Below are 26,753 nucleotides of genomic sequence, written 5' to 3' on the forward strand. Positions count from 1 at the left end.
TCTCATTGTTTCTAAAAAGTGAAGACAGAATTCCTTGCCTTACTTTATATCATACAAACCTTAGAAATCTTTTTATTTTTGAATATTTTATTTGTGTGAATATTTTATTTGTAAAAGCAAATACCACCTCTAATAAAGAAGCCCAGCTCAACCTGGAAAAGCATTACAGTACAGAAGCAAGAGGGAAGAGAACCACAAACATTTTCCTGTAGTCCAGTAAGTCTCAGGGCTCTGACCTAACCCAAGACTCCAGAACTAGTGCTGATTAGGATCTTATAAATCGGAGTAGTGGACATTCTGATATAAACTCTGTCCCTATAAACTCTATCTCCTCAGGATAGAAGAAAACTAGAGAAATAATATAAAACAGTCTTCTCTACTTTGAAACATCATCACACTCTGAGTCTGTCGAGTGCTTAACCTACTGAATTTGCCCTGCACACTATGTCTAAGTGTTGTCCTCTGAATAGTGAGTTGTCTCCAGAACCATCTTGGAGATTTCTGAGGTTTGCATGACATAAAGTAGGGCAAGGAATCCTACCAGCAAAATATTAAAAGATGTCATGTATGCTCGGGCAACCCTACAATGAACATTTTTCTAGATCATTAATGCACACTGTGAAATAGCAAAACAGGCTATTATCTAATTTCTAAGGAACATAAGAGGATTGTTTAACATGTCTAGCTTTAAAAAGGAAAACAAAACAAATACAACCTAACTTCGGTTCAAAGTCTAAAAGCAATAAATGATTTAACTTAAGATAGTAGTATTCTCAAAAGTAGAGGGAGCCCTCAAAGTTCAGGGATCTATGCAGAAGAGGAAGTAGAAACATTTTAAGAGCCAGCAGTGATGGATGACTCCAAGGAAGCAGTGTCTTCCGCACAACAGGATGATACACGTATGAACTCAGAGACTGAGGCAGTACACACAAAGTCTGTACTGGTTCCAGCCAGATGGGTCCCAGCACTAAAAGGGGGAAATGGGCATGTACTCTCACTCCCTAACCAAGAAGCTATCTGCAATAGACATCCGCTGGCAAAGGGAAAAAAGTCAGTTTTCTCAACTTAGTCTCCCGCCACACTTCAATGCAAGAGTAGTTTTCAGGTGTGGCTGGCCAACACAAAAGCAACACAATGGTACTCTGGTAGCTTTGTTCTCATTTTACTTTGGGCTTTTTCTGTCTTATTGGTCTTTTGCTTGTTTATTTTGATTTCTATTTTTATGTTTTGGAGTTTGTCTTTTTTTTTTTTAGTTTATTGGTTTTGTTGTTTTTGTTTTCTTTCAAAGAGAACAAATTGGGGTGGGTAGGAAGGCAGCAAAAATCTGGGGATTGGGGAACAGGAAAACATAGTCAAATAAATTGTATAAAAAATATTTTTCGCCGGGCGGTGGTGGCGCACGCCTTTAATCCCAGCACTCGGGAGGCAGAGCCAGGCGGATCTCTGTGAGTTCGAGGCCAGCCTGGCCTACCAAGTGAATTCCAGGAAAGGCGCAAAGCTACACAGAGAAACCCTGTCTCGAAAAACAAAACAAAACAAAACAAAAAAAAAATATTTTTCAATAGGTTTAAAACAAGCCGGGCAGTGGTGGTGCATGCCTTTAATTCCAACACTTGGAAGGCAAGGGTAGATGGATTTTTATAAGTTCAAGGCCAGGTCTACATAGAGAGTTCTAAGACAGCCAGAACTACATAGAAGGGCCCTGTCTCAAAAACAAACAAAAAAAGTTGAAGATATATATATAGAGATATATAGATATATAGATATAGATAGATAGATAGATTCCATAATGGTCAAGTAATTTATTACACTAACAATCAGTAATGTCTAAATTTAAAGCATTAATAAGATGGGTAAATTTTTCTGATTCCCTAAGATTTCCCTGTAAATACATTAGAAGCTTCACAGCAGGGTGTGGAAGACTGGAAATTCCAGGTCACTTACATAAAGAGTCAGAGTCCAGCCTGGGCTACATAAGACTTTGTCTCACCAAAAAAAGAAAGAAAAAGAAAGAAAAAGGAAAAAGCAGGGATTGGGAAAGGCCTTTTAATTTCCTAACAGGAAAGACTTTAAAGCTTACCAAAATCGAGATAATGCGTTTTGGCAAACAACTGCTTTCTAGCAAATCAATGTCTTTTAAGAACATTACCTAAGGAAGGTTTGCATCTTCTGCATAGATTTACCAGGCTTCTGCTACCTTCTACTTGTCTCATTCCTTCATTAATTCATTTGCTCAGATATTTACTGACTTAATTCTATAGCCTGTCACTCCCCCATACACTGGGAATACAAAATGAAGTCAAATGCATAAAGTCTAATGCTTTCATGAGGTTCCAAGTTTTAGAACAGCAAGTCTCTTACTCAAGTAGGTAAGAGTTTTCCATACCAAACAAATCTTCCAGTTCTCCTGACACCACCTAAGTGTCTCAGATTTTAAGGCAATTCGACACTACCTGAAGTTAGTACCAGACCCCAACAGTTAAGAGCTCTGCCCCACACCACCACCCGCACTTCAGGTTTCAGGTCCTTCTGACCAATAGACTATAAATCAGGGATTCCCACAATACCCTTCTCAGGTTTAACCACCTGCGTTCAAGCTTACAGAACTCAGGGAAACACATTACTTAGTATTTACTGGTTTCATAGAATAATATATTCAGACAAAGAAGCGGACAATGCTCTAAGCCTACCACTCCCCCAGGGTCTCTAACTATTGAGATTCCTATCACTCTGCAAGGCTTGCATCTTTAGTAGATTTTTTTTATCCTATTTTTATTGATCTTTAGTAAACTATACTCATCTCCAGCTTACTCAATTCCTTCCCAGAAGCCAGTGGAACTAAGCCCAACCACTCCAATCTCTTTATGGTGCCCAACCTCATCCTCATTAACATAAAATCCTATGGAATCAGAGGGCTGAGTATGAACAAAAGCCATTCCTGCTACTCAAAGTCCTAAGTTGTAGAAGCTCTGGGACAGAAACTGGGAACAAGAAGTGAACACACTCAGGACCCAAAACACCCACTACTCTTTTAAAATTTTGAAGTTCTTAAAATTCACTGAAGGCCCCCAAAACTACAGTATTGATAATTTCAGTCAGAAACTAAAATTGAGAAAACCTGATACTATTTCTCTTAACAACAATAATGAATGTACTATGCACCAACATAAGTTACATTCTTATGAAAAATAACTATTTTCCAAAACAAAGATATTTACCCGGTATTCAAAAATGACAATTTCAGATTTTTAGAAAAAAGGTTAATTTTCAAAAATACTGTATTCAGAACAGAAGAATCAAACTGTTTTACATTTTCAAGTCTTTGTAACATCTTACTTTGTAGAAAGCAGGTGAATTATCATGTCTGCCTTTGTACGCAATCTTTTATTCTATCACTTATCACTGAGCATCTTGAACCCCTACTGAACACTCATCAAAGAATACAGGAAAAACTGGCAAAGTGAGTTTATATATTATGAAAACTTTGACCCTGGAAACTTTGAAAATAATAGCTAAGATGTTAATGACAATAAAGACAACTGACCGTGATTACAGTTTGTGAAACTATAAAGAAAAGGAGGAGGGTGTAACGAAGGACAAGAAGGCAAACTTCACTAGGAGGATGCAGCAAAGACTGTATCAAGTGAGAGCTGATGAAGTGATCACCTAGTGAAGACCTGGGTGAAAAGACACTGAAACTACACCTTTGCGACACTTTAAATAAAACGTCAACATTACTTTTCATAAAATACATGTTTGTTTGGTTTTTAATGTACGTGTAGTGAGTATTTGCTGTATCTATGTCTGTATACAACATATGTGTGTGGTGCCTGTGGAGGGCAGAAGAGGGTTGTTGAATCCCCTGGAAATGGAGTTACAGATACTTACTTGTAAACTGCCATGTGGATGCTAGGAACCAAATTTGGGTCCTTTGCAAGAGCAGCTAGTGCTCCTGACCATTGAGCCATCTCTCCAGCCCTAGAAAATTTAAAGACAACAAAAACATCTAGAGATGATGGAGTTCAATGCCTACAATCCTCAGGAACCTGAAGCAGAAAGATCACAATTTGGAGGCCAACCTAAGCAACTTAGTGAGACTGTCAAATTAAGCAAAGGTCTGGAAATAAACCCTAGTGGCAGAGTGCTTACCTAGCATGTGTAAGGTCTCAAGTTCAATTTCCAGCAAGCACAGACAGACAGACACACAATAAAAAAGGATAAGGGTGCCAAGTTCAATTCATAGCACAAATAAATAAACAAGTAAAAAGGGATGAGAGTGTTAACCCAGGGTGAGTAAGCTTGCCTAGCATGCCAGAAACACTTTGTCCACTACAAAACAAAAAATTTACCACCAAAAGATATTAGACATCCTTTTGAGTACCCAAAAGAGAATGCCCATGACATCTAAAACAGAAAGCTTAAAAAATAAAAACCTACTATGTGATGTGTTATGTAGTTATGTCTTTTGATGAATAAGAACCCTCTTAAGATATTTTTCCCGCCGGGCGGTGGTGGCGGGGAGAAAGAAAGAAAAGAAAAATCTCATAATACTAGAAGGCAGAGTAACTGTTGACTAAATTCCAACTTATTTTTATTTATTTTTTTTAAAGATTTATTTATTTATTATGTATACAGTATTCTGCCTACACATCAGAAGAGGGCACCAGATCAAATTACAGATGGTTGCAAGCCACCATGTGGTTGCTGGGAATTGAACTCAGGACCTCAGGAAGAGCTGCCAGTGCTCTTAACCTCTGAGCCATCTGTCCAGTCCCCTACTTATTTTTAAATTTTCTTTTTTTTTTTTTTTTAGGTAATTAAATCATTTCCCCCTTCCCTCCCCTCCCTTCAAACCCTCCCATATACCTCTCCCTACACCCCGCCCCATAGATGACAGATTCCTAAATAAGTAAAAATACAACCTGTTCAGTGTGCATGTTACTTGTATATATGTTTTCAGGGCTGACCATTTGGAAGTGGGAAGTCTTCCCTGGGGAGGACTATTTCTCCCACTCTTAGCATTCCTTAGCTGTCTATAGTTTTTTGTGCAGGGCATCACTTTTTGATATGGTTATTCTACAATTCTATCTATTCCCAGACATCATGCACAAACATCCATATATTATCAGATACATGCACACAGACACACCACCACTACTAAAGATATAACTGGAATACAGAGACTGGCTTTCAATAGCAGAATGGTCTGTTTAAGAGAAGTCTGACTTGTGCCAATTATAAGTCCGCAGACAAGTGATTCAACTCTGTACTATAATAAATATTCAAAAGCAGGCAGGGTACTAGATAGCAGTGTACCACCTGCCTATCACATACATGGCCCAAGGGTCAATCTGTTACCAGCAAAGAACTGATTAGCAAATAAGCTACAATTACTAAAAAGTGAACATTCCCCAGGAAAAACAGGTTTCTGGCTGTCCCTGACAAGAACCTGCTGAAGCCTGAGTAGCTTAGAGTTGTTAGACTATAGCATCCATTGTATGTAGCCTTCATAGAGTAGAGTTCATAGGGAGTGCTAAGGCCTCAACCCGTACTGTGCAGCTAGAGTAAGCAAACACTGAGTCACTCGTTCACCTTTTTAGTTAGCTAACAGTAAAACAAAAACACTAAAATTATTAAGCTATTTTAACCAACAAAATTAACTTAAAAAGTAAATCTGGTGGTATTAAGTGATCACAGTATCTTGTTTATTGTGGTTGTGTTAAATATTAGTACACTGGTTAGGAAGAGAAGCTACATACTAAACTGGCTATGAAAATAGTTGATTACTGTGAAGAACACATCCCCCCTGTTTAATATCAACATCTTAGGAAAAGGGGGGGGTGGGAGTGGATATATTAGAAGAGTGAAATTTTCAGAACAAGCACAAGCCCAGGGATGGCACACTTCAACTACATAGCATCAAACTGCTACAAAAGTTCCTGACCATTCAGCTTCAACCTAGTACTCACCTCACACAGGCCAGTCTTCCCAGACCACCCACACTGAGTACTGCTACTTTACCAGTACTCACCTCACACAGGCCAGTCTTCCCAGACCACCCACACTGAGTACTGCTACTTTACCAGTACTCACCTCACACAGGCCAGTCTTCCCAGACCACCCACACTGAGTACTGCTACTTTACCAGTACTCACCTCACACAGGCCAGTCTTCCCAGACCACCCACACTGAGTACTGCTACTTTACCAGTACTCACCTCACAAAGACCAGCCTTCCCAGACCACCCACACCTGAGTACTGCTACTTTACCAGTAGTCCCTGTGATAATCATTATAAGTAGATGACACTTTATCCACTTTCCATTTGATTTTGGTTGGAGGATTTTGAGATAAAAGTCTTCTCCACACACAACTCCAGCTACATCCATCCCTGTCCCCTAGAGCTGGAGTTACATATAGCTGTAAGCTACCCAATGTGTGTGCTGGGAACTTAACTACAGTGTTCTACAAGATTAATAATGCAAGCTCTTAACCACTGAACCATTACTCCAGACCCCCACACTCAGCTAGTTAGACTTTAGAATCAACTTATGTTACAAAAATAAAGTTTCCCAAAATACAGCAACTCAACAGGTGTAAACTTCAAAGTGAGTGGTTACCAAGCTCCTGGTTTTCTCCACCAGCCCCACTGCTCCTAACAGATACACTCCCTTCCACTGAGGTCACTCCCACTGTTCCCTTAGCTTAATTCTGTTCTGGACAGTGTATTCTTAGGAGGAGTGAAAATAAATCTACTTCCACAGCAAGGTCCTTCTTTGAATCCCAAGCTCTCTAAAACAGAGATAAAACAGTGTCATATTCCTCCAATAAATAAACCCAGCTGAAAGCTCAGCATTCCAGAATCTGAAGTGCCCTCTTCCATCAATTGCCTAGTAACGGTGACTTGAGAGTTCTGCTGAAGGATTAAAAAGAGTCCACCCTAACTACCTATCTCTCTCTCTCTCTCTCACACTCACACACACACACACACACACACACACACACACACTAGGTACTCAATAAATATGTTACAGTGTTACAATGGCTGTCCCACAATACACAGCCCACCTATTTTTTGTTTGTTTTTGTGTTTTGTTCTGTTTTGTTTTCAAGACAGAGTTTCCATGTGTAGCCCTGGCTGTCTGGAACTCACACCGGGTGAGTAGACTAAGCTGGCCTTGAATTCAGAGATCTTCCTTTAAAGGCCAGAGCTCCCACCACCCCCACACATTCTTACTCATGCATATATCCAACAAACATATAGTAGCTGAGTAAAGTATGTGAGGATCTGGATCATACTGACACTGTCCCTCTAGAATGTTTACATTCCTCAGAGCTTCTTTTCAACCATAACAAAATGTAAATTGTAGCTATTAAAAATCATCTACCTGCTGGGTGTGGTGGCACACATCTTTAATGCTAGTGTTCAGGAGGCAAAGGCAGACAGATCTCTGAGTTTGAGGACAGCCTGGTATACAAGCAAGTTCCAAGACAGTGGAGCTCTGTTACACAGAGAAACCCTGTCTCAAAAAAATAAAAATATCATCTACCTGACACCCAATATAAGCAGTACCACTCAGGTAAGGAGGTGGTCTATGAAAGTTCTTATAACAAAGGTTCTTTTTTAAATCTGTATTTAAAAATTAGGAGTGCAGTCGGGCGGTGGTGATGCACCTTTAATGCCAGCACTCAGGAGGCAGAGACAGGCAGATCTCTATGAGTTCAAGGCCAGCCTGGTCTACAGAACGAGATCCAGGACAGGCACCAAAGCTACACAGAGAAACCCTGTCTCAAAAAAAAAAAAAAAAAAAAAAAAAAAAATTGGAGTACAACTAAGCCAGGAATACGGGCACAGGTCACTAATTCCAACACTTGGGAAGTGGATGCAGGGGGCTGAGCGCCAAGGCCAGCCTTGGCTACACAGCAAGCTTGGTTGGAATTAGCCTGGTCTTCATTACATCGTCTCAAAAAATAAGAGAGTGTTAAGCTAGTTAACTCAAAATATTCTGTATTGGTTATATACATGCAATTCTCATTTGAAAGACCACTATCCTATTTAAAAATCATGATGATGTCTACTCTAAGAGTTCCTTAATACACAATGGAGTATATGACTCAGCTGTTTAAAACAATAACAGGAAATTTGAAGACAAATGAATGGAACTAGGAAAAAAAAAATATCCAGAGTGAGGTAACCCAAACCCAGAAAGATAAATGTGGTATGTACTCACTCCAAAGTGGATATTAGCTGCAAAGGATAACTATGCTACAATCCACAGACCCAGAGGCTAGGTAATAAGAAGGCCCCAAGGGAAGAATGCATGGATCTCCCTGGTTAGAAGAAATAAAAAGAGATCTCCTGGGTGGACAGGGGGCGGGTGGCGATGGAAATTTGAGGGATAGAGTGAATGCAGGAGAGTATTGAAAGAGATGATTGGAAGGGGGCGGGCATTTCAGAATCAGGTAAAAACCTGATACAAGGAAAACTCCTACAATCTACAAGGATGACCCCAGCTAAGACTCCTTAGCAATAGTGGATGCATCGCCTGAACCTGGTGACTATCCCAATTGTCATCAGAGAGCCTTCATTCAGTCAGTAACTGATGGAAGCAGATGCAGAGACCCAGAGCCAAACATTAGACCAGAGCTCAGGGAATCCTGTTGAAGAGAGGAAGTATTGCAGGAGCCAGAGGGGTCAAGCATATCACAAGAAACCCCACAGAAACAACTAACCTTGCTCATAGGAATTAAGAGTCAGAACTAACATCCATGGAGCCTGCATGAGACCGACCTAGGCCCTCTACATATACATGACAGTTGTGTAACTTGGTCTACTTGTGGAACTCCTAACAATGGGAGCAGGGGCCGTCCCTAACCTTTCGCTGGCTCTTGGCTCACACTGGATTACCTCACCCAGCCTTAATACAAGGGGAGTTGCTTAGTTTTACTGCATCTTGATATGCCATGCTTTGTTGATACCCATGGGAGGCCTCCCCTTTGAACATAAACAGAGGAGGGGTAGATGTTCCTTAAAAGTTCAAAGCAAAGCAGGAGAGCCCATGCTGCATGGGACACTGGCGGGTTGAAGAGCTCAGGCAAGATGCATAATTCCTAGCTGGCTTTCGTCTGGTTCTGCAGCTTCTGGGAGGTAAGGCCTATTGCCTGAACTTCTCACATCTCTGTCAAAGAACAGCTATTATTGTGGAAGAATTTTATTCTCAAAGAAACTGTAATATCACAAAATCTCCCTTTAGCATATTCTATAAAGTCAGTATCTAGACTTTCATTTAATTCTGGCTTCTTTCACTGTCAGATCTGTGAACTTGGCAGTTTTGTTATTTGGTTAAGCCTAGACCATTTTTTCTAACACTGAACAAAGAAGGTAGTTATTGCCAAAATGTAAATTCAAAAAGCAGAAAGCTGCCTTAGTCTTAAATTTAACACATTTTACAGCTCAAGTGGGAGAGGAGTTCCATTTCACAACTGGCTGAGTCAAAGAATAAATGGGGTTTAAATCATTGCTGTTAAGTTGTCACTCCAATGTTGGGGGTAGTTATTGTGCCCAGCACATATGGATTGGTTACAATGCTCCACTATAGCTCATCAATATCACCTCTATAATAGTTCATCTTGAAAGAACATGTTTCATGATTATTCTCTGGGATCTAATGCTCACTGATGGTTCACATTTTTAAAGTTAAATCACCTAACTACTGTGAAAAAGAATGGAAGGGCAACTTCCAGAAATTCTACAGACTAACCAACAGTTCTCTGGTCCTACAATTAGTCACACAGAGCACACTGAATGGTACAACCAAATGTCCAAGCATACAAGACAATTACATGTTAACTAACATGGATGCTTAATTCACAGGTTTTTACAGTATCACATGTAAGAACTGTAATTTTTTCCCAGGTGTAGCTGGAGGGTAATTATTCTCAAGTAAAATTAGTGACAGAAAAGCTTACCTAGAACAAAATTCATTTCTTCTCTCATACAAAGCAATAAATTAATAAATAACATTCCAGAACTGTTACAAAATGTCTATTCCTTAAAATACTACAGTGCATTCAGGTGCAATGACCACTACTTAAAAGGCTGTTCTGGAATTTGGGGGCACTAAGATTATCAAATGCTTCAGTACTCACTAAAGTAGGCCCAGGGGAAAGGTACGGACCATTAAAGAGTAATTAATTATGACTGCCTGGGAAGGATGGATAGAAACAGGTGGTTCAGTTTCTTTACCTGAACATTTTCCTCATGGTCTGTGTTCTATGTGCACATATTAATTACTCTGTGCAAAGAGAATGCAGGTTAACAAACCTTCTGTTTCCAACATGTAAAAGTATACTATAAACCAGGCATGGAGGAACATGCCTTTAATCTCAGCACTCAAGAGACAGAGGAAGGGCGATCTGAGTTTGGGCCCAGCCTAGTCTACAAAGAGAGTTCCAGAATAGCCAGAGCTACAAGGAGAGACTCTGTCTCAAGAAGGGGGGAATATACTATAGTAAGCTCATCTTCTTATTCAAGGAGTACTTCTGAATGAGCCCATGTAGAATAGAATGTGAAGTGAGGGCCTTCTTCTCTCCAAAAAGGAAAGAGAAATTTAAATAGCACACAGTGAAGCGAGTCTGCTCTGGATGTAATGGTGATTTTTCCACAGGGTTTTTAGTTTTAGGGCTACAGTCGTCGCATAAGAAAGTTTACTCAACAGCATTGTCTGTGACAGCCAACTATACAAAATAGCCTGTAAGACAACTTGTGTGAGGTTTTTGCAATAGATGGGAAAGGAGAGCTAGAAAGGAAAACATGGGCAGTACAGTTATAACTCAGAGAGCTAAGAAGTGATCTTCAGAGATTCTAAGGAAACTCTCTAGGAATCATCAAAGATGTCCATATGCTTGTGCTGTGGAATAATGCTTTGTACACTGGTTTAATAAAAAGCTGATTGGCCAGTAGCCAGGCAGGAATTGTAGGCAGGATAAGAGGACAAGGAGAATTCTGGGAAGAGGAAGGCTAAGCCAGGAGACGCCAGTCCACCATCCGGGGAGCAGCATGTAATGGCACATAGGCAAAGCCAAGGAACACGTGGCGACATACAGATTAACAGAAATGGGCTGAGTTTGAATGTAGGAGCTAGTCAGTAGTAGGCCTGAGCTAATGGCCAAACAGTTTTAATTAATATTAAGCCTCTGTGTGATTATTTTATAAGCAGGGACCAGAAAAACTTCAGCTACATACTTGGGTGATTTAGGCAGAGTGGAATCCTAATAACAGAAATCAATTGCACTAATGCAGCAAGCGTACTAATTTGAACACTTAATTTTAAAAGTAGAGTAAGATTTTTTAAGAACTGTAACAGTCATCTGGCACTGGAGCCGATAAACAGCCTAGAACACTCCGCAGGTGGGAGACTCAACTGCACTGTGTGAGCACTGAGGAAAGCAATGGAGCAGCAGCTCAGCAAGGTCAGAAACAAGAATCACCGCTAACTCACTTCAACTCTACATATTTACTTAAAAACAGGAAAAATGCTACAATACCCCAAATTTAAAGAGCGTGAGCTAACCCAAATTAATTCTCTTCTTTGTGATTTCTCCACAACTCTCTTACAATGAATGTACGGAGCTTCTCTTCATAAAAACTGTATTTTACGGGTTCTGTCACAGGTAAGTAGCTGCCTATTACATAATGAAAGAAGCTGCAGATGGAGATAAGAGAAGGCTCAGGATCCAGTGAGTACTAATGATACTTTACCTGGGAAGAAAATAAAATTTTAAATAAATACGCAGCTGATATTTCAACACAGGTGGTAAAAGCTTCATATTCTGACTATGTAAGCTGAATTACCACTGTACTACTCTAACATATGTAGGTATCTGTTTCAGATCTTTTAGTTTTAGTGAAAGAAATGAAACCTGTCATCAGTAAGATAGGTATGTGAGCTACACTGCACTCTGCTCTTTCATCATCATATAACTGCTAAAATTAGAGGCATTCATCTAAGGAACTATCTAAGGCACATGAAAAGAGAAAAATCTCACACAGAAGAGACCAAATTTTTGGAAAACTGTTCTCTAACAACTGAACAAGGAACACACTATTCTGTACATAATTTCTAAATCAGTGGTTCTCAATCTTCCTATTGCTGCGACCCTTTAATACAGTTGTGGTGACCCTCAACCATAAATTATTTATTACTACTTCATAACTATAATTTTGCTACTGTTACAACTCATAATATAAATATCTGTGTTTTCCAATGGTCTTAGGTGACCTCTGTGAAAGGATTATTCGACCCCCAAAGGGGTCGTGACCCACATGTTGAGAACCACTGTTCTAAATAGGAATTATTTTCCCACTTTAACATATATCAAGGCCTATAATCTGTGTTTTAGTTCCCTCATTTATATGAGGATAGCTGTCATTTCTATCTGAGAGTACTAAATCTACTTAATACAATAAACACATAAAGCTGGCCTTTATAATGTTCTCCTTAAAACTGTTGACCTTACCATGGTGTGAAAGCAGTCAAAAATGAACCTGTAATTCTGAATTTTGGTCTTCTTGTGGATTAATGGCATGCAGTACAGTAGTTCTAATACTACTAGCAGCAGGTGCCCCAACTCCCACGTGTGAGTGAGTAGAGAGTGAGTAAGTGATGATAGTGGAATCTCATGCAGCTCATCTGGTCACAAACTGCTATGTAACTGGAAATGACTGAACTCCTGATCCTTCTACCTCCACCCCAAATGCTGGGATTACAGATGAGCACCACCATTCTCAGCTGAAACACACCTCTATTTCCAATATCCTCAATTTACCATAGGTTTATGGGGAGGAGGAAACACCACTGTTAAGGAGCATGTGTATACTACACTTACAATAGGAGCTGAGGAAGAAAGCTCACCTGGAAAAGTGCTTTGCCACACAAGCTTGAGTGAGGAGGACCTGAATTCCGCAGACCTCACCTAAAAAGCCAGGCTTGGTGTTGGCATCTGACATCCTAGTCCAGGCCAGTCAGTCAGCATAACTTTCAGCAAGTCCCAGGGCCACTTCAGAGGCCTAGTTTTGAAATACGAAGTGGACAAGCTGCTAGGGGGAGAAAAGACACCAACAGTCTTATCCAGCACTGCACCCCACATGCTGCACCAACCTGACAGACAAGACATGCCTACTGGTAAGACAGTAGAGTAACTTTTATGGGGTAACTAACTGCTTTCTGAGTGCATTAGAGACCTGTTCCACAGGCACAAATTTAATGCCTGATACTGTAATACTGGTCAAAATCTAAAGCAGAACCTGCTTTTGCCACTTTGCTAAATGCATATGGTCAACTTGCTCCCTAAAAATGTATGCTCAGCCAGAAATGGTGGTACACACCTTTAATCCCAACACTTAGGAGACAGAGACAGGTGGACTGCTATGAGTTAGAGGCCAGCCTGATCTACACAGTAAGTTCAAATAAAGAAATAAATAAAATAATTGAAATTATGCTTATACCCATAGACCTGAGCTGCTCCCAACCTTGGTAACTGGTGCTTTTCTGTAGTAGACAGTGGTCAACAGAAAGATGCATAACTGGTCAAAGTGTGAGACTTCAAGGCCAAATAAATGTTCAATTCTAAAATGGGACAGCTATACTAACCCCACTACCAATGAGGTTCTGGGAACATCACAGAGGAGGAAGGGAAAAGAATGTAAGGGACAAAAGATGGGATGGAGTATTGCAAGACACTTCTTCTGGACATGTTGTGCCTATCACAATCATGAACACACAGAAGCTGTGGTTACCTGCACAAGATCAAGCCAGCCAAAAGCCTGGCATAGATGGGATAGGCATTCCCATCCCACACTAAGGAGCTCTTGGCAGTGGACAGTTGCTGTGGATATCGTTCTGTATAAATAAAACACTGATTGGCCAGTGGCCAGGCAGGAAGTATAGGCGGGACAAGGAGAGAGGAGAATTCTGGGAAGTGGAAGGTTGAGTCAGGGAGACACTGCCAGCCACCGCCATGACAAGCAGCATGTAAAGATGCCGGTAAGCCAAGAGCCACGTGGCAAGGTATAGATTTATAGAAATGGATTAATTTAAGATATAAGAATAGTTAGCAAGAAGCCTGCCACGGCCATACAGTTTGTAAGCAATATAAGTCTCTGTGTTTACTTGGTTGGGTCTGAGCGGCTGTGGGACTGGCAGGTGAGAGAGATTTGTCCTGACTGTGGGCCAGGCAGGAAAACTCTAGCTACAGACAGTCACTGGGGAAGGGAAAGTCAGTCCTTTTTGAGGGTGGCCACTAGTAGGATTCCAAAGCTCCAGTAATGACCCCAAACCCATGCCCATATAGATCAGTACTGACTGAACTTAGTGGATTAACCGCCTCCCCTCCCCAAAAAAAGAGGAAGAAGGAAAGAAGAAAAAGCAGAAGAAGAGAACAAAAGAACATTAACTTAGACGTTAGAGGGCATGCTGGAAGTACTTGGGGATGGTTGAAAAGGGAAAAGGAAGGTAGATAGGATCACATTCATTGTATGCATATGAGATTTTTAAAAGTAAAGAACAATATTAAGGTGGAGAATGATTGAGAAAGACATCCAGTGGTGATCTCTAGTTTACCCACACCGCCTATACACAAATCTTTTAACAGTACTTTGGCTCATAAAAAGGGACACCAATGAAATCTTTAAAACATACGAAGCAGCTAGTAATGGAAGACAGAATGAAGGGTGGCAAAATACGATTTGAGTTCAAGCTCTAGGATAATTAATTTACTGTTATGTCTTTGAAAAGCTACTAGCTTCATATGCATTATCATGGGAGAAGTATGTGTGTGTATATACGTACACACACATATGTTCCAGATAATATTAATCCTATCAGCTCCTGGAATTAGCATCTTTTCTTGCTGAAGAAAAAAAATCTAAGCAGTCAAGATATCAGATATTTTTTTTTTATATGCATTGGTATTTCTGCTTGCATGTGTCTGTGTGACAGTGTTAGAACTTCTGGAGTTGCAATTACAGACAGTGGTGAGCTGCTATGTAGGTGCTGGGAACTGAACCCAGGTCCTCTGAAGATCAGCCAGGACTCTTAACCGCTGAGCCATCTCTCCAGCCCCAGACTGCATTCTTAATCTTCGCTCAGATATACTAACCCTAGAAGGTTAGAAATAATTCTAATGATTCACTCCTTAAATAGTCCTTCATTCACAAAAATGAAGTTAGAAATCCAAGAGGTAAGAGGCAGATAAACTCAACAGCAAAAGTCAACCAGAGAGGTAAACTACTCAAGGCACCTAAATTCCATGAGAATACATTTATTATAGAAATATATTTGAAATACACCATGTCATTCTTATGAATTATCTTTCAATATGATCAAGAGCTTATATTCCCAAGGGTAATATTAACTGGCTGTAGCCACTAGTAATGCCAGAAGCAAACATAATCAGTAAGAAATTAATATCTGAGTTCAACCATGCCTATGCATGGTAGTCATGGTATAGTGTGGTATAGTCATGGTAGTGGGATTAGAGTGTCTACCTTGCTCATCAACACAACCAGCATCTGGCAGAACTAGATGTCACTAAGGATTGGTAATCCATAGCTGGGTGTGGTGGGGAGGCAGAGGCAAGTGAATCTTTCTGAGTTCGAGGCCATCCTGTTCTATATAGTTAATTCCAGGATAGTCAAAACTACACAGAAAGACCCTTTCTCAAAAAACAAAGAAACAAACAAAAAGATAGGTGATTTTACTAAATGAATCTAGAACAGAACATAACTGAACTATACAGATTCAAATTAAACTAGAGATTAAAAGCATAGCTCTATTAAGTCACATTTGGCAACACTGTACATGACAAGGAAGTAAAGAGGAATGCCATAGACAAAGGGAGACTGGCACAGCCACATCTGGATGGAATGGCAGAAGTCATAAAGCCAGCACAGCTGCTTGACAAAGATCAGCAAAGCTGAGCCTCATGATGGCTGCCGTGCCACCTTTGGTTTTCATCTCCACCTGTTGCATACTTGAGACTTTTAATATTTGTACAATTTGTTGATATTGGATTGATGGAAAATTTCTTATGAATCATTTATGCCTTCTCCCAGGAATGCTGCTTCTAAGCTTCCCCAGGAAAGTCCTGAACATACTATCCCCCCGCCCCTTTTAGGGTGATATCCTTATCTACTTGAAAGTCTTCCTTATGCCTTGGAGGTTGTGACACATAAAGAAGCCAGAAGTCTCCTCATAAGGCTATGAGACATTCTTGAAACATCTGTCCCTGTACTTACACAGGAACAAGATATTCAAAACAAAGTAATCTCAAAAAGGTCAACAAGATTCAGTGGGCTAGAGGAGTTGGTCACAGTTCAGATTACAAGCCTCTTCCCACTGTACGCTCAATTACATGGCAAACAATTCTGCCCTACACAGAGACATATTGATAAGCAAATTATGGAGTGGAAAGATGATAAAAGAATGAGATGTCAGCGGGCGGTGGTGGTGCATGCCTTTAATCCCAGCACTTGGGAGGTAAAGCCAGGTGGATCTCTGTGAGTTCGAGGCCAGCATGGTCTGTAGAACGAGATCCAGGACGGCACCAAAACTACACAGAGAAACCCTGTCTTGAAAAACCAAAAAGAATGAGATGTCAGGACCTCCCTCTCTTAGAAAAGTTAGCTCATGCAGAGCCACTATAATGTCATATGACCAAGGAACAAGAGAATGCCAGGATTAGACATATAGACAAATTCTATAAAGATATAAATATGAACATTGTATTATGCCAGAATTTTAATAATAACTGCAGTAGCTTTGGCCTCAGGATTTTTCCTGGGTACTCTGACCATTAAGAGTTAATAATACATTGCTTGGGACATGGCAAAATGCCCAGAGTGGCTTGAAGATTTTGTTTTAGTCTACTGTCCTTGAAGCAACCAAAGCTACCAGTCTGAGAACAGGCTGTCATATGCCTCTAGATTCTCAAAAAATTGGGTAATGGGGTTAACGTATAAGAATGATAAGTCCATTTATTAATGATGTCAAAACTTGAGGGGAAATGATTGGAAATGATTCTATTCTGTCATAATTTATTAATGATAACTAAAAGATGAGCAAAAGGAAGTGAAACATATGTTCAAAACCAAAAATGATATGATCGATGTTTTGGAACATAATGGATGTATCTCTGCTTACTAAATTCTATATAAATAAAGAAGCGCTCTGGCTGCTAGTCAGCCAGGCTGCAAGATTCTCCTGATCACCATGGCCTTGCTGACTTCCTTTCCCAGCTGACTCCTTACATCCTCTGCAGACCTGTCCAACGCCGGAGATGGCTCCTGGCAGAAGACAAACTGCAGGACCGAGTCAGGAAATGGCTTACTGGCCACAGGCAACTGAAACATCCCTTCTGGACAAAGTGTGGAAAGAACAGGAGACAAACCTGAACACAAACCAAGAACACAAGCAGCAAAACTACACCTTGGTGGGCCTTGAATTCACTGAAATCATCTAATGAACAGAGCTACGATATGAACTTTTAAATTAAATGAACGAGAAAAAAATTAAGATATCACTAAAGGGGATATCAAGATTTGAACTAAGGGCCAGCATGATGACTCAGCAAGTAAAGACCCTTAACCACCTGAGTGTCCCTTTTTATGACTCATTTGGGGTCACTCATAAGCTTCTAAGATTTGCCAGGAAATCTGATAATTAAAAGAGGCCCTGTTGATTGGAGACATGAGTATTTGTCACTGAAAAGTATATCTTCATAGTAAATTATAAACTTTTAATCCAATCTCCTGAAGGGCATTAATCAGTTTCCAGATTTTAAAAAAAAAAAAACAAAAACAGTGATACGTGAATACAGAAATCCAAAACAAGTGCCTTGGTTTTCCTAGGTCCACTGCCTGCTTGTTGAACTCAAATGGCCCTGTCTGTTTCCACCTGCAGCAATCTTAATGCTTCAAATTTCTTAAGGCACCCTGGCACTGTTGCTACTGAGCCTGTATCACTGTTCCATGATAGACAGCTCAATAGTTTCAAGACTGCCCCAAAAGTATGTCTTACTTTCTCTTTTTGACAGTCTCACTATGTAGCCCAGATTGACAAACAACTCCCCAGCATCCTGCTGCACCCTCCCAAGTGCTGGGGTTACAGGTGTGTACTGCCATGCCCTGCCCAAGTCCCAAAATATTTATTTGTCGTTACATCCACCAAACAGATTTATAACACCTACCTGTTGCCTTTTTACAACTCCAGAAACCAAGTGATTCAAAGAGTGGTTTCAAAACACACACAAAGTCAGTAAAACATAAGTTCTGAAGACTTAAAGCATTTTCCAAGTGTTTAAAACATTTTCCAAGTGGTTAACTGGTACTTCCACAATTCAAGTCCACCTACCAACTAATTTGCAATCTTTAAAAATGTAATATTTATTCCTTAAGGCATCTCCTTCAAAAAGCCATTGAAAGCTGAAACTGTCAGCTAAGCAAAAGAGACAGCATTGCTTTTTCAAAGTATCACACAAGTGACATTTAAACGATGCAGGGATAAAGCTTTCCAAAGCTCTTCCCTGCATCTTTCAAACTCAGATATTACAGTCAACAATAACCATGACTAACAGTTTCACAAGCTCACAACAGGTCACCACATAGAGCGTTTTCACATAATCTAAACGATACACCAATACATAACTACTTCTCACTCCCATCTGAATACATGAGGTAAGTGAGGCTGATAAACGCTAACTTTCTCAGGGTCACAGAGTTGGCGGATGGCAGAACTGAGAATACCAAGCCTTTGAACATCGTGCTATATTAAACAAAGTGAAATTACTAATGACTTCCACTTACACAGGACACTGCCTGCTGCAATCCCAATTTTCACATGAATTTTAAAATCCCTATGACAAGTGTCTTAGCTAATGGAAAATACCTAGAAAAGTGCTTTGAGAGGTAAGTGTGCTTTTGAAAAAAGGCAATGAGAATGCCTTTTTCCTTTCTGTTTTTTTTTTTTTTTTTTTTTTCTGAGGGGGTGTGGATCTTAGCCCTAGGTGGCCTCAAACTCGTGGAGATTTGTCTGTCTGTGCCTCACCAGTGCTGGAAGTAAAGCCATGTGCCACCACACCCTGCAGGAAGAATGCTCCTAAAGCTTAGAAACCCACATCACTTAAGATTCTCATCTTTTCTGTTCCATCCGTTTCCTTATCCCAAGCTTCCACAGACGCCCTAGTTCATGAACCTTAATCAGAAACATACTATTTTTCTACGGCTTTTTGTTATTCAGACTGAACACTGCCTAAGAATCTACCCCAGCTCAGCAATTCCAGGTAAAGTGCTGAACTACAGTTCAAAAGCGTGGTAACAGTAGCAAATCTCCTGAGAATGCACTTGTCAAAAGCCTCTCCGGGAAGCCAAGGCGTTTCCTTTGCTCTCTCTCCCCTTCCTAGATCCCTGAACAGGCTCCTAAAACCCTTCTGAGCACAACTGTCAACTGGCTGTAACCAGCCCTTCCTCCCTCTCCTGGGCATCTAAAACCAGGTCCAGGCACATCTGTCACATAGCCCTATTCCGGTCCCTCGGCTCAGCACCCAGCTCTCTCACTAGAAAACAGGGGCGGCTGTGGTGTCTTTCGAGCAAAACCGAAGATGAAGGAGAAGGATGCTGAGGGGAGAGCGGGGTCAGCCTCCTCATGGGGAAAGCGGCAGGAAGCGCGCCCGGCGGGGACCTGGAGCCCGCGTGGGCCTGTGGCCAGGAGCCGCACTCACCAGGCCGTCGATCTGCACCTGCTTCACGGCTGAGTCTCCAGAGCCGCCTTTGCCTTTGCCCTTCCCCACCGCGCCGCCCGCGGAGCCGGAGGAGGTGGCGCTGGAGCCGGTGCCTTCCTTGCGCGACGCCATGTTCCCAGCCAGACAGGAAGAAAGAGAAGCGTGAGGCCCCGGAAGCGGAATGACGAACTTCGTGACGTCGTCGGCAGGGCTAAGGGGCGGGGTCTGGAAGAGTCGCCAGGGTAGAGCCACGCCTCCCCGGGGGTTGCTCCTCTTCCGGCGGGTTCCAATACCTCTGTGCACGCGCGTCGTGTGTCAGAGTCCGTTCCCTACAAATCATGCTGACCTATGATATGCAATTCTGAAATACATATTAAGTCTGCAAACTACTGCATCAGTTGAAACACGCCATTGTAAGTAATTCTCTACATTCGAGTGACTTTTTTTCCTATTCCTTATTTTTGCAGTAAGTATTCCTTCACGCAGTATTCAAAAGTAATGAGGCCGGGCGGTGGTGGCGCACGCCTTTAATCCCAGCACTCGGGAGGCAGAGCCAGGTGGATCTCTGTGAGTTCGAGGCCAGCCTGGGCTACCAAGCGAGTCCCAGGAAAGGCGCAAAGCTACACAGAGAAACCCTGTCTCGAAAAACGAAAAAAAAAAAAAAAACCAACCAAAGTAATGAAATGAAAAAAAAATAATAATAATAATAAATAAATGAAAAAAATTCAGAGACGGGCGGTGGTGGCGCAACGCCCTTAATCCCAGCACTCGGGAGGCAGAGGCAGGTGGATCTCTGTGAGTTCGAGGCCAGCCTGGTCTACAGAGTGAGATCCAGGACAGGCACCAAAGCTACAGAGAGGAAACCCTGTCTCAAAAAACCAAAAAAGAAAAAAAATTCAGTAATTCAGTAGGTTCACCCTGACTACAGAGAAAGAGCTTAGAAGCAAAGGCCCTTCATTCATTCCATAGCTCAGCTTCTTCTCCTTGCTCGCCAGTGTTGGTTTCTCTACCTTGCTTCAATCTCTAATTATTGAAAAATGTCTCAGTTCAAGCATTCAAAATTTACTTTCCCTTATGTTTATTCCTTATCATACTGATATCATTCATTCTCAGTGATCTTAAACATCATATATATGCTGGTGGATCCCAAATTTATATTCCTTATATAACTCTTCCAGTATCCACATCAGAGTGTCCATTTGCCTACTTGCTGCCATGTCAATGTCCAATATGTACTTCCCACTCAGTCCAGCACACTGAGCTCTGCTGATTTCCCATGGGAGACCTTGATTTGGAGGATGTGGGGATGGAGGGTGCCTTGGGAGGGAGTGCCTTGGGAGAGAGTGCTGAGGGGTGGGAGGAGGTGAGATCTGTGCGTGGTATTTAGGGTGAGTAGAAAATTTCTTAATAAAAAAATGAAAAAAAAAATAAAACATTGTCTTAAAGCCAAAAAGAAAGAGAGAAAGCAAAAAAGAAAAAATAAAATAGGCAAGAGAAGATAAGGTAACACACATTATGTGACTGTATGTACAGCAGTCATGATACCCTTTCTCATTCACACAGGCCACATAGCTGAGTGCTTAAGGAGCACTGAAATTTCCACCACCCCAGCTGTAACAAGGAACTACCCATCCTCAAGAAGGTCAAAGGAGTCCCAGTATTCACACATGGTGTGACTGGATCCTCTCAGCAAAGTCGTAGAGAAGCCCCTACCTATCTCCCCTTCCATTACCAGATCTGTATTAGAAGAAGTCAGCCAAAGTAGAGGCCCAGAGTTCAGCACCAAAGTATCCAAATATCAATGTTTAAAATCAGTCATCTTGTCATTAAAAAACAGAAGGATCTCAAGCTGGGCGGTGGTGGGGCACACCTTTGATTCCAGCACTCAGGGAGGCAGAGGCAGGCGGATCTCTGTGAGTTCGAGGCCAGCCTGGTCTGCAGAGTGAGATCCAGGACAGGCACCAAAACTACACAGAGAAACCCTGTCTCGAAAAAACAAAACAAAACAAAAGCCAAAATAAACAAACAAACAAACTGGCAACCCAGGAACCTACAACTAGAAGAAAGAAAAAAAATTCCTTGCAACATAAAGGACATCAAGACATTCCTAAAGAAAGAACATTGACACAGTTTGTTATCATATACTCAATTTTATTTCTCTTCTATACTGAAAATAGATTGCTTTCTCATACAATATATCCTGATTACAGTCTCCCCTCCCCGAACTCCTCCAAGTTCCTTTTCACTTCCCTCCCATCTTGATCCACTCCTTTTCTGTTTCTCATTAGAGAAGAACAGGCTTCTATGAAATAACCAGACATGACCAAATAAAATATAAAAAGACAAAACAAAAACCATCACATTGAAGTGGGACAAAGTAAACCAACAGAAGGAAAAGAGCCCAAGAGAAGGCATAGGAATCAGAGACCGACTCTTTCACACATTCGGGAGTGTTAGCATTTAGGCATCTGTACTGGCCTGCCCTAGGGTCCTGACAGGATATATCTCAGCTGCAGCCACTAAGAGCACCCCTTGTGTGCATTCGCTATGTTTCCTTATAAAAGGCAGGCCCTGTACACTTCATGTCTCTCTCTCCTCTCTCTTTCTCTTTCTTCATTCTCATCCCCAGGAACTGGTCTCTGCCCCCTTCTCTCCCTTCCCCTCAATGAACCTCCTACGTGGACCCTGTTGTATGGTGTGACTCCTTCCCACCGTTTTTAAAGATACAACAAGGAGTCCTATAAAAATACTAAACTGAAAGCTGTAATATATGGTAGACTTGGTGCAGACCCATGTAGGGGTGAAGATTCTATGTAGGCACCAGCTCTACTCCTCCGTGTTCAGTGAGTTGAGTGGGTGCTGTCTTTGGCAATGGGGCTTGCTGTCAGTTTGTGAAAAGCAGCCTACTGTCTTGGCAACAGCCTGGGTCATTTGGGGATTTTCATGGGAACCCTTTGACCAACAAAGCAAAAAAACTCAGTCCTGGTACTGGAAACTTCATTTGGTGACAAGAGATGGCCAGTTGGGGCTCCATCTCCCTCATTGTTGGAGATTTCATTAGGATTGCCTTCATATGTTTTACGAAGTTTCCACTGCACTAGGTTTCCATATCACTCCTCAAATGTCTCTCAGTTTTAGCTTTCTCTCCCCGAAGTCCGTCCCTCAACCCCATCTCCCATCCCCATCACCAATTTTAGAAGAATGATCATAGAAGTTCCCTCTTAAGAAAAAGGAAAAGAGAAAATAAATAATTTTGAACCTTGATGAAGGAAAAATAGCATGATAATTAAAAACATGAAAAGTAAAACTAGACTTTTCTCATCTTTGGAGATTTCTAAAATATTTTAAGGGTTAAAGGAAAAATTTTTAAAATTGCCTATTATAGTTAAAATGTATATTATAAATATTTAAGCCAGTTACCTTAATTAAGCTGTAATAAGTTATAACACCTAGAGAAGGAACAAGTCGGGCAATGGTGGTACATGCCTTTAATCCTAGCACTCGGGAGGCAGAGGCAGGCGGATCTCTGTGTGTTCAAGGCCAGCCTGCCCGGGCGGTGGTGGCGCACGCCTTTAATCCCAGCACTCGGGAGGCAGAGGCAGGTGGACTTTGTGAGTTCGAGGCCAGCCTGGTCTACAGAGCGAGATCCAGGAAAAGGCGCAAAGCTACACAGAGAAACCCTGTCTCAAAAAACCAAAAAAAAAAAAAAAAATCAAGGCCAGCCTGGTCTACAGAGTGAGTTCCAGGATAGGCTCCAAAAGTTACACAGAGAAGCCCTGTCTCAAAAAAACAAAGCAAAAAATATAGAAAAGGGACAAATAAGCTTTACAATGAAATATGTTAAAAATGCCATAGATAATTAATATGAAATGCTAACAGAATCGGGTATACTTGTGCAAACCTGAAATATAGGACTCTAAGGCAAGATGGGGAGCTCCAGGCAGGTCAGGATGACCTACACAATGAGACAATACCTAAAAAAAAAAAAAAAAAAACTTCAAAATATTTAAATAACCCTCAATGTTGTAGGAATCGAGCAGAGTCACTGTATCTAGGGAAACATTAGAAGGAATAGTTGTTTTCACTGTATCTAGGGTAAGCAGTAGAATGAATAGTTGTTTTCTAGATGTACTTTAACCTTGAAGAAATCATTGTGGAAAACTGATTGTTTTCCATGATTTATAGAATTGTTTTTCTGAGGGAGCTTTACAGCCTTTGCAGGACTTCTGGCACACCTGGAGCTCTTGGATTATTGGGTACTGCAAACTGTTCTCAATAGAGACTGAAGTGGCTGGAGTGGGATGCTTTCCCTCAGAAAAACATACAGATTAGATCAGGGACTCTGGTATAAGGAACTTGTTTACAAAAACAAGAAAAAACAACAAAAAGAAAAACCCTTTGTATAACAATCAATAAATATGCCTTTGTATGACTGTTAAGGTTCAGTCCCTCAGAGGCTGGACCTTCCTGCTGCCGCACAGGCCTAAAATTTCATCTTGGAGTAATCTCTTTCTTTGACCGACCCACGACAACACAGAACACCCAACACCTCAAGAGGGCGAAAGAGAAGAAAAAGAATACAAAAAATAGGGGCTGGAGAGATGGCTCAGTGGTTAAGAAAGAGGACTGGCTGCTCTTCCAGAGGTCGTGGGTTCAATTCCCAGCACCCACCTGGCAGCTCACAGCTGTCTGTTATTTCAGTTCTGGGGACCTTATGCCCTCACATAAACGTACATGCAAGCAAAACACCAGTGCACACAAAAGTAAAAGCAAATAAATCATTTAAATAAATACAAGAATAAGAAAGAAATGAAATAGAGACAAGATTGGAAATAGACAAATTAAATGGCAGGCCTAAGCCCAAATGTATCAGTAGCTACAATAAATTTTCTTGATACATCAATTACAAGACAGAAAGATAGCTGTAAACATAACCTATGCATAAATAACCAGAAGAAACTCACTTTAGACATACTGATGCCAAAAGTAAAATGGCAGGAGTGGGGGTGGGATGGGGGGTTGGAGAGGATGGGGGGGGGGGCTGGAAAGACAGCTCAGCACATAAAGTACTTGCTACGCAAGCGTGAAGCGTGTTTGATCCTCCAAACTCACATCAAAAAGTGGGGTGCGGTGGAGCGTATTTGTAAACCTAGCATTAGGGAGGCACACAGAAGGCTCATTGAGGCCTGCTGGACAAGCCAGACTAGACTAGACTTCATGCCCAGTTCCAGGCCAGTAAAACACGCTGTCTCAGGGAAAAAAAAAAAACGTGAGGCTTGTGAGGTAGATCCATAGGCACCTGCCCAGCCTGACAACCTGAGTTCAATGCCCCAAATCCACATGATGCAGTCAGAGAACTAAGTCCATGTTGTCCTCTGACCTCCACATGCGCATCATGGCATTCACATCCTCCTCACAGACATACACACTCACACAATAAATAAGTGAACATCCTTTAAAGTTATTTTTAAAAGGCAGATAGCGTCTGATGAACAATACCTGAGGTTTCTCTCTGACTTAAACACACACACACACACACACACACACACACACACACACACACACACACTGTGCTTGGTAAATACAGGATGTATAAGATACTGACATTTGTGGAATATAGCTATATTATTGCTGAGAGGGAAGTTACAGCTAAATGTTTGGGTTAAAAAATCAGATATCTCAAATCAGTAATCTAAAAACCCCTTTCAAAACCAAGGGGTAACCGGGTGGCGGGTGGTGGCTGCAGCGGCGCACGCCTTTAATCCCAGCACTCGGGAGGCAGAGCCAGGAGGATCTCTGTAAGTTTGAGGCCAGCCTGGTCTACAGAGCGAGATCCAGGACAGGAACAAAACTACACAGAGAAACCCTGTCTCAAAACAACAACAACAACAACAAAACAAGGGGTGGGGAGGGAGAGAGGGAGGGAGGGAAGTTTGGAAGGAGGGAAGGAGGGGGGAAGGGAGAAATATACCTAAAACATGCTGATGAAGGGAAATAATAAATTACACAGGAGTACTGAGTATCCTCCAAAGATGGTTGACCACCATGGTTCCATTACATTTTCCGTGCCCCTAGAAGGCAGCAGGCACTGATTTCATTGCCAATACTCAATTACTGGTTAGCATAAACGCAACCTTTATCTCCACTACATTCTTCATTTTTCTCTGTCATAGAACAATGTTGGTGTTTTTTTAAGTTCCCTATTTGCTGGAAATATTTCAAAGTTAATGGCACGCATGGGGGGAGGGGAAGTAAGAAGGGAAGCCAGGAACTGGGGGCAGGGTTGAGAACCTCCAAACCCAGTTCAGGACCCCTGCAGATGTGTGATTCCTGCCTGGGGACCGGAAGCTCAGACAGCCTGACTTTTCACCTGAGTGAAAGAGCGAAACACAAAACAAAACAGCAACAACAAACACCACCAAAACAACAACGAAGACAAAAAAGAGTCGAACTGGTTTTGCAGAAGCGCTCTAACCAGTAGGAAAGCACAACCTGGTAGGGCCAGGCTGCAGATTCAGTCTGCGCCCGAAAACCAGCCACGTAGAGAAAGCTACTTGCTTTCTCCTCTTTGTCTAAGACTTAACTGAAACCCCTTTCAAACCAATAAAATCAGAGGATAGAAACACTGAAGATAGACCAAACTTCGCTTTTAACATCACAGCACGCTACTTAACCCTGGGGAGTGTTATGCCCGTGTCATGAGTCCCCCAGAGACCATCAGGAGTCCGAGTTCGTATGCCAAAGCAAAGAACACTTATTGCGATTTCAAGCTTGGGCTTCCCGTCTGTTCCGACACAGCGGTTGGATCAGGAAGAGCGTTGAGCTCTGTGATGGCAGGGTTTTTAAGGAGTAAAGGATGGGGGTTAGGGGAATTCCGGATTCTGACGGAGGTTGAGGTCCTGATTGGGCAGGAGTAGGGCAACAGAAGTTTCCTCAAACAGGGATTGGTGTTGGCGCTGCTGTAAGGAAATTGGCAAC

At 41.5% G+C, this 26,753-nt stretch overlaps 1 protein-coding gene across 1 annotated transcript in view; it reads right to left on the bottom strand.

Moving 5' to 3' along the window:
• The window catches only part of Eif3h (eukaryotic translation initiation factor 3 subunit H), a 93,832-nt gene extending 73,897 nt beyond the window's left edge, over nt 1–19,935 (bottom strand). The window contains exon 1 of the mRNA XM_052747802.1: nt 19,776–19,935. Coding sequence (XP_052603762.1) covers nt 19,776–19,907 — 132 coding nt within the window. The 5' untranslated portion in view covers nt 19,908–19,935. The remainder of the gene's footprint in view (nt 1–19,775) is intronic.
• Nucleotides 19,936–26,753: the final 6,818 nt, after the last annotated feature.

This window comes from Peromyscus californicus, unplaced genomic scaffold (genome assembly GCF_007827085.1).
Source record: "Peromyscus californicus insignis strain IS unplaced genomic scaffold, ASM782708v3 Scaffold_20__1_contigs__length_68692818, whole genome shotgun sequence".
Classification (NCBI taxonomy): Eukaryota; Metazoa; Chordata; class Mammalia; order Rodentia; family Cricetidae; genus Peromyscus; species Peromyscus californicus.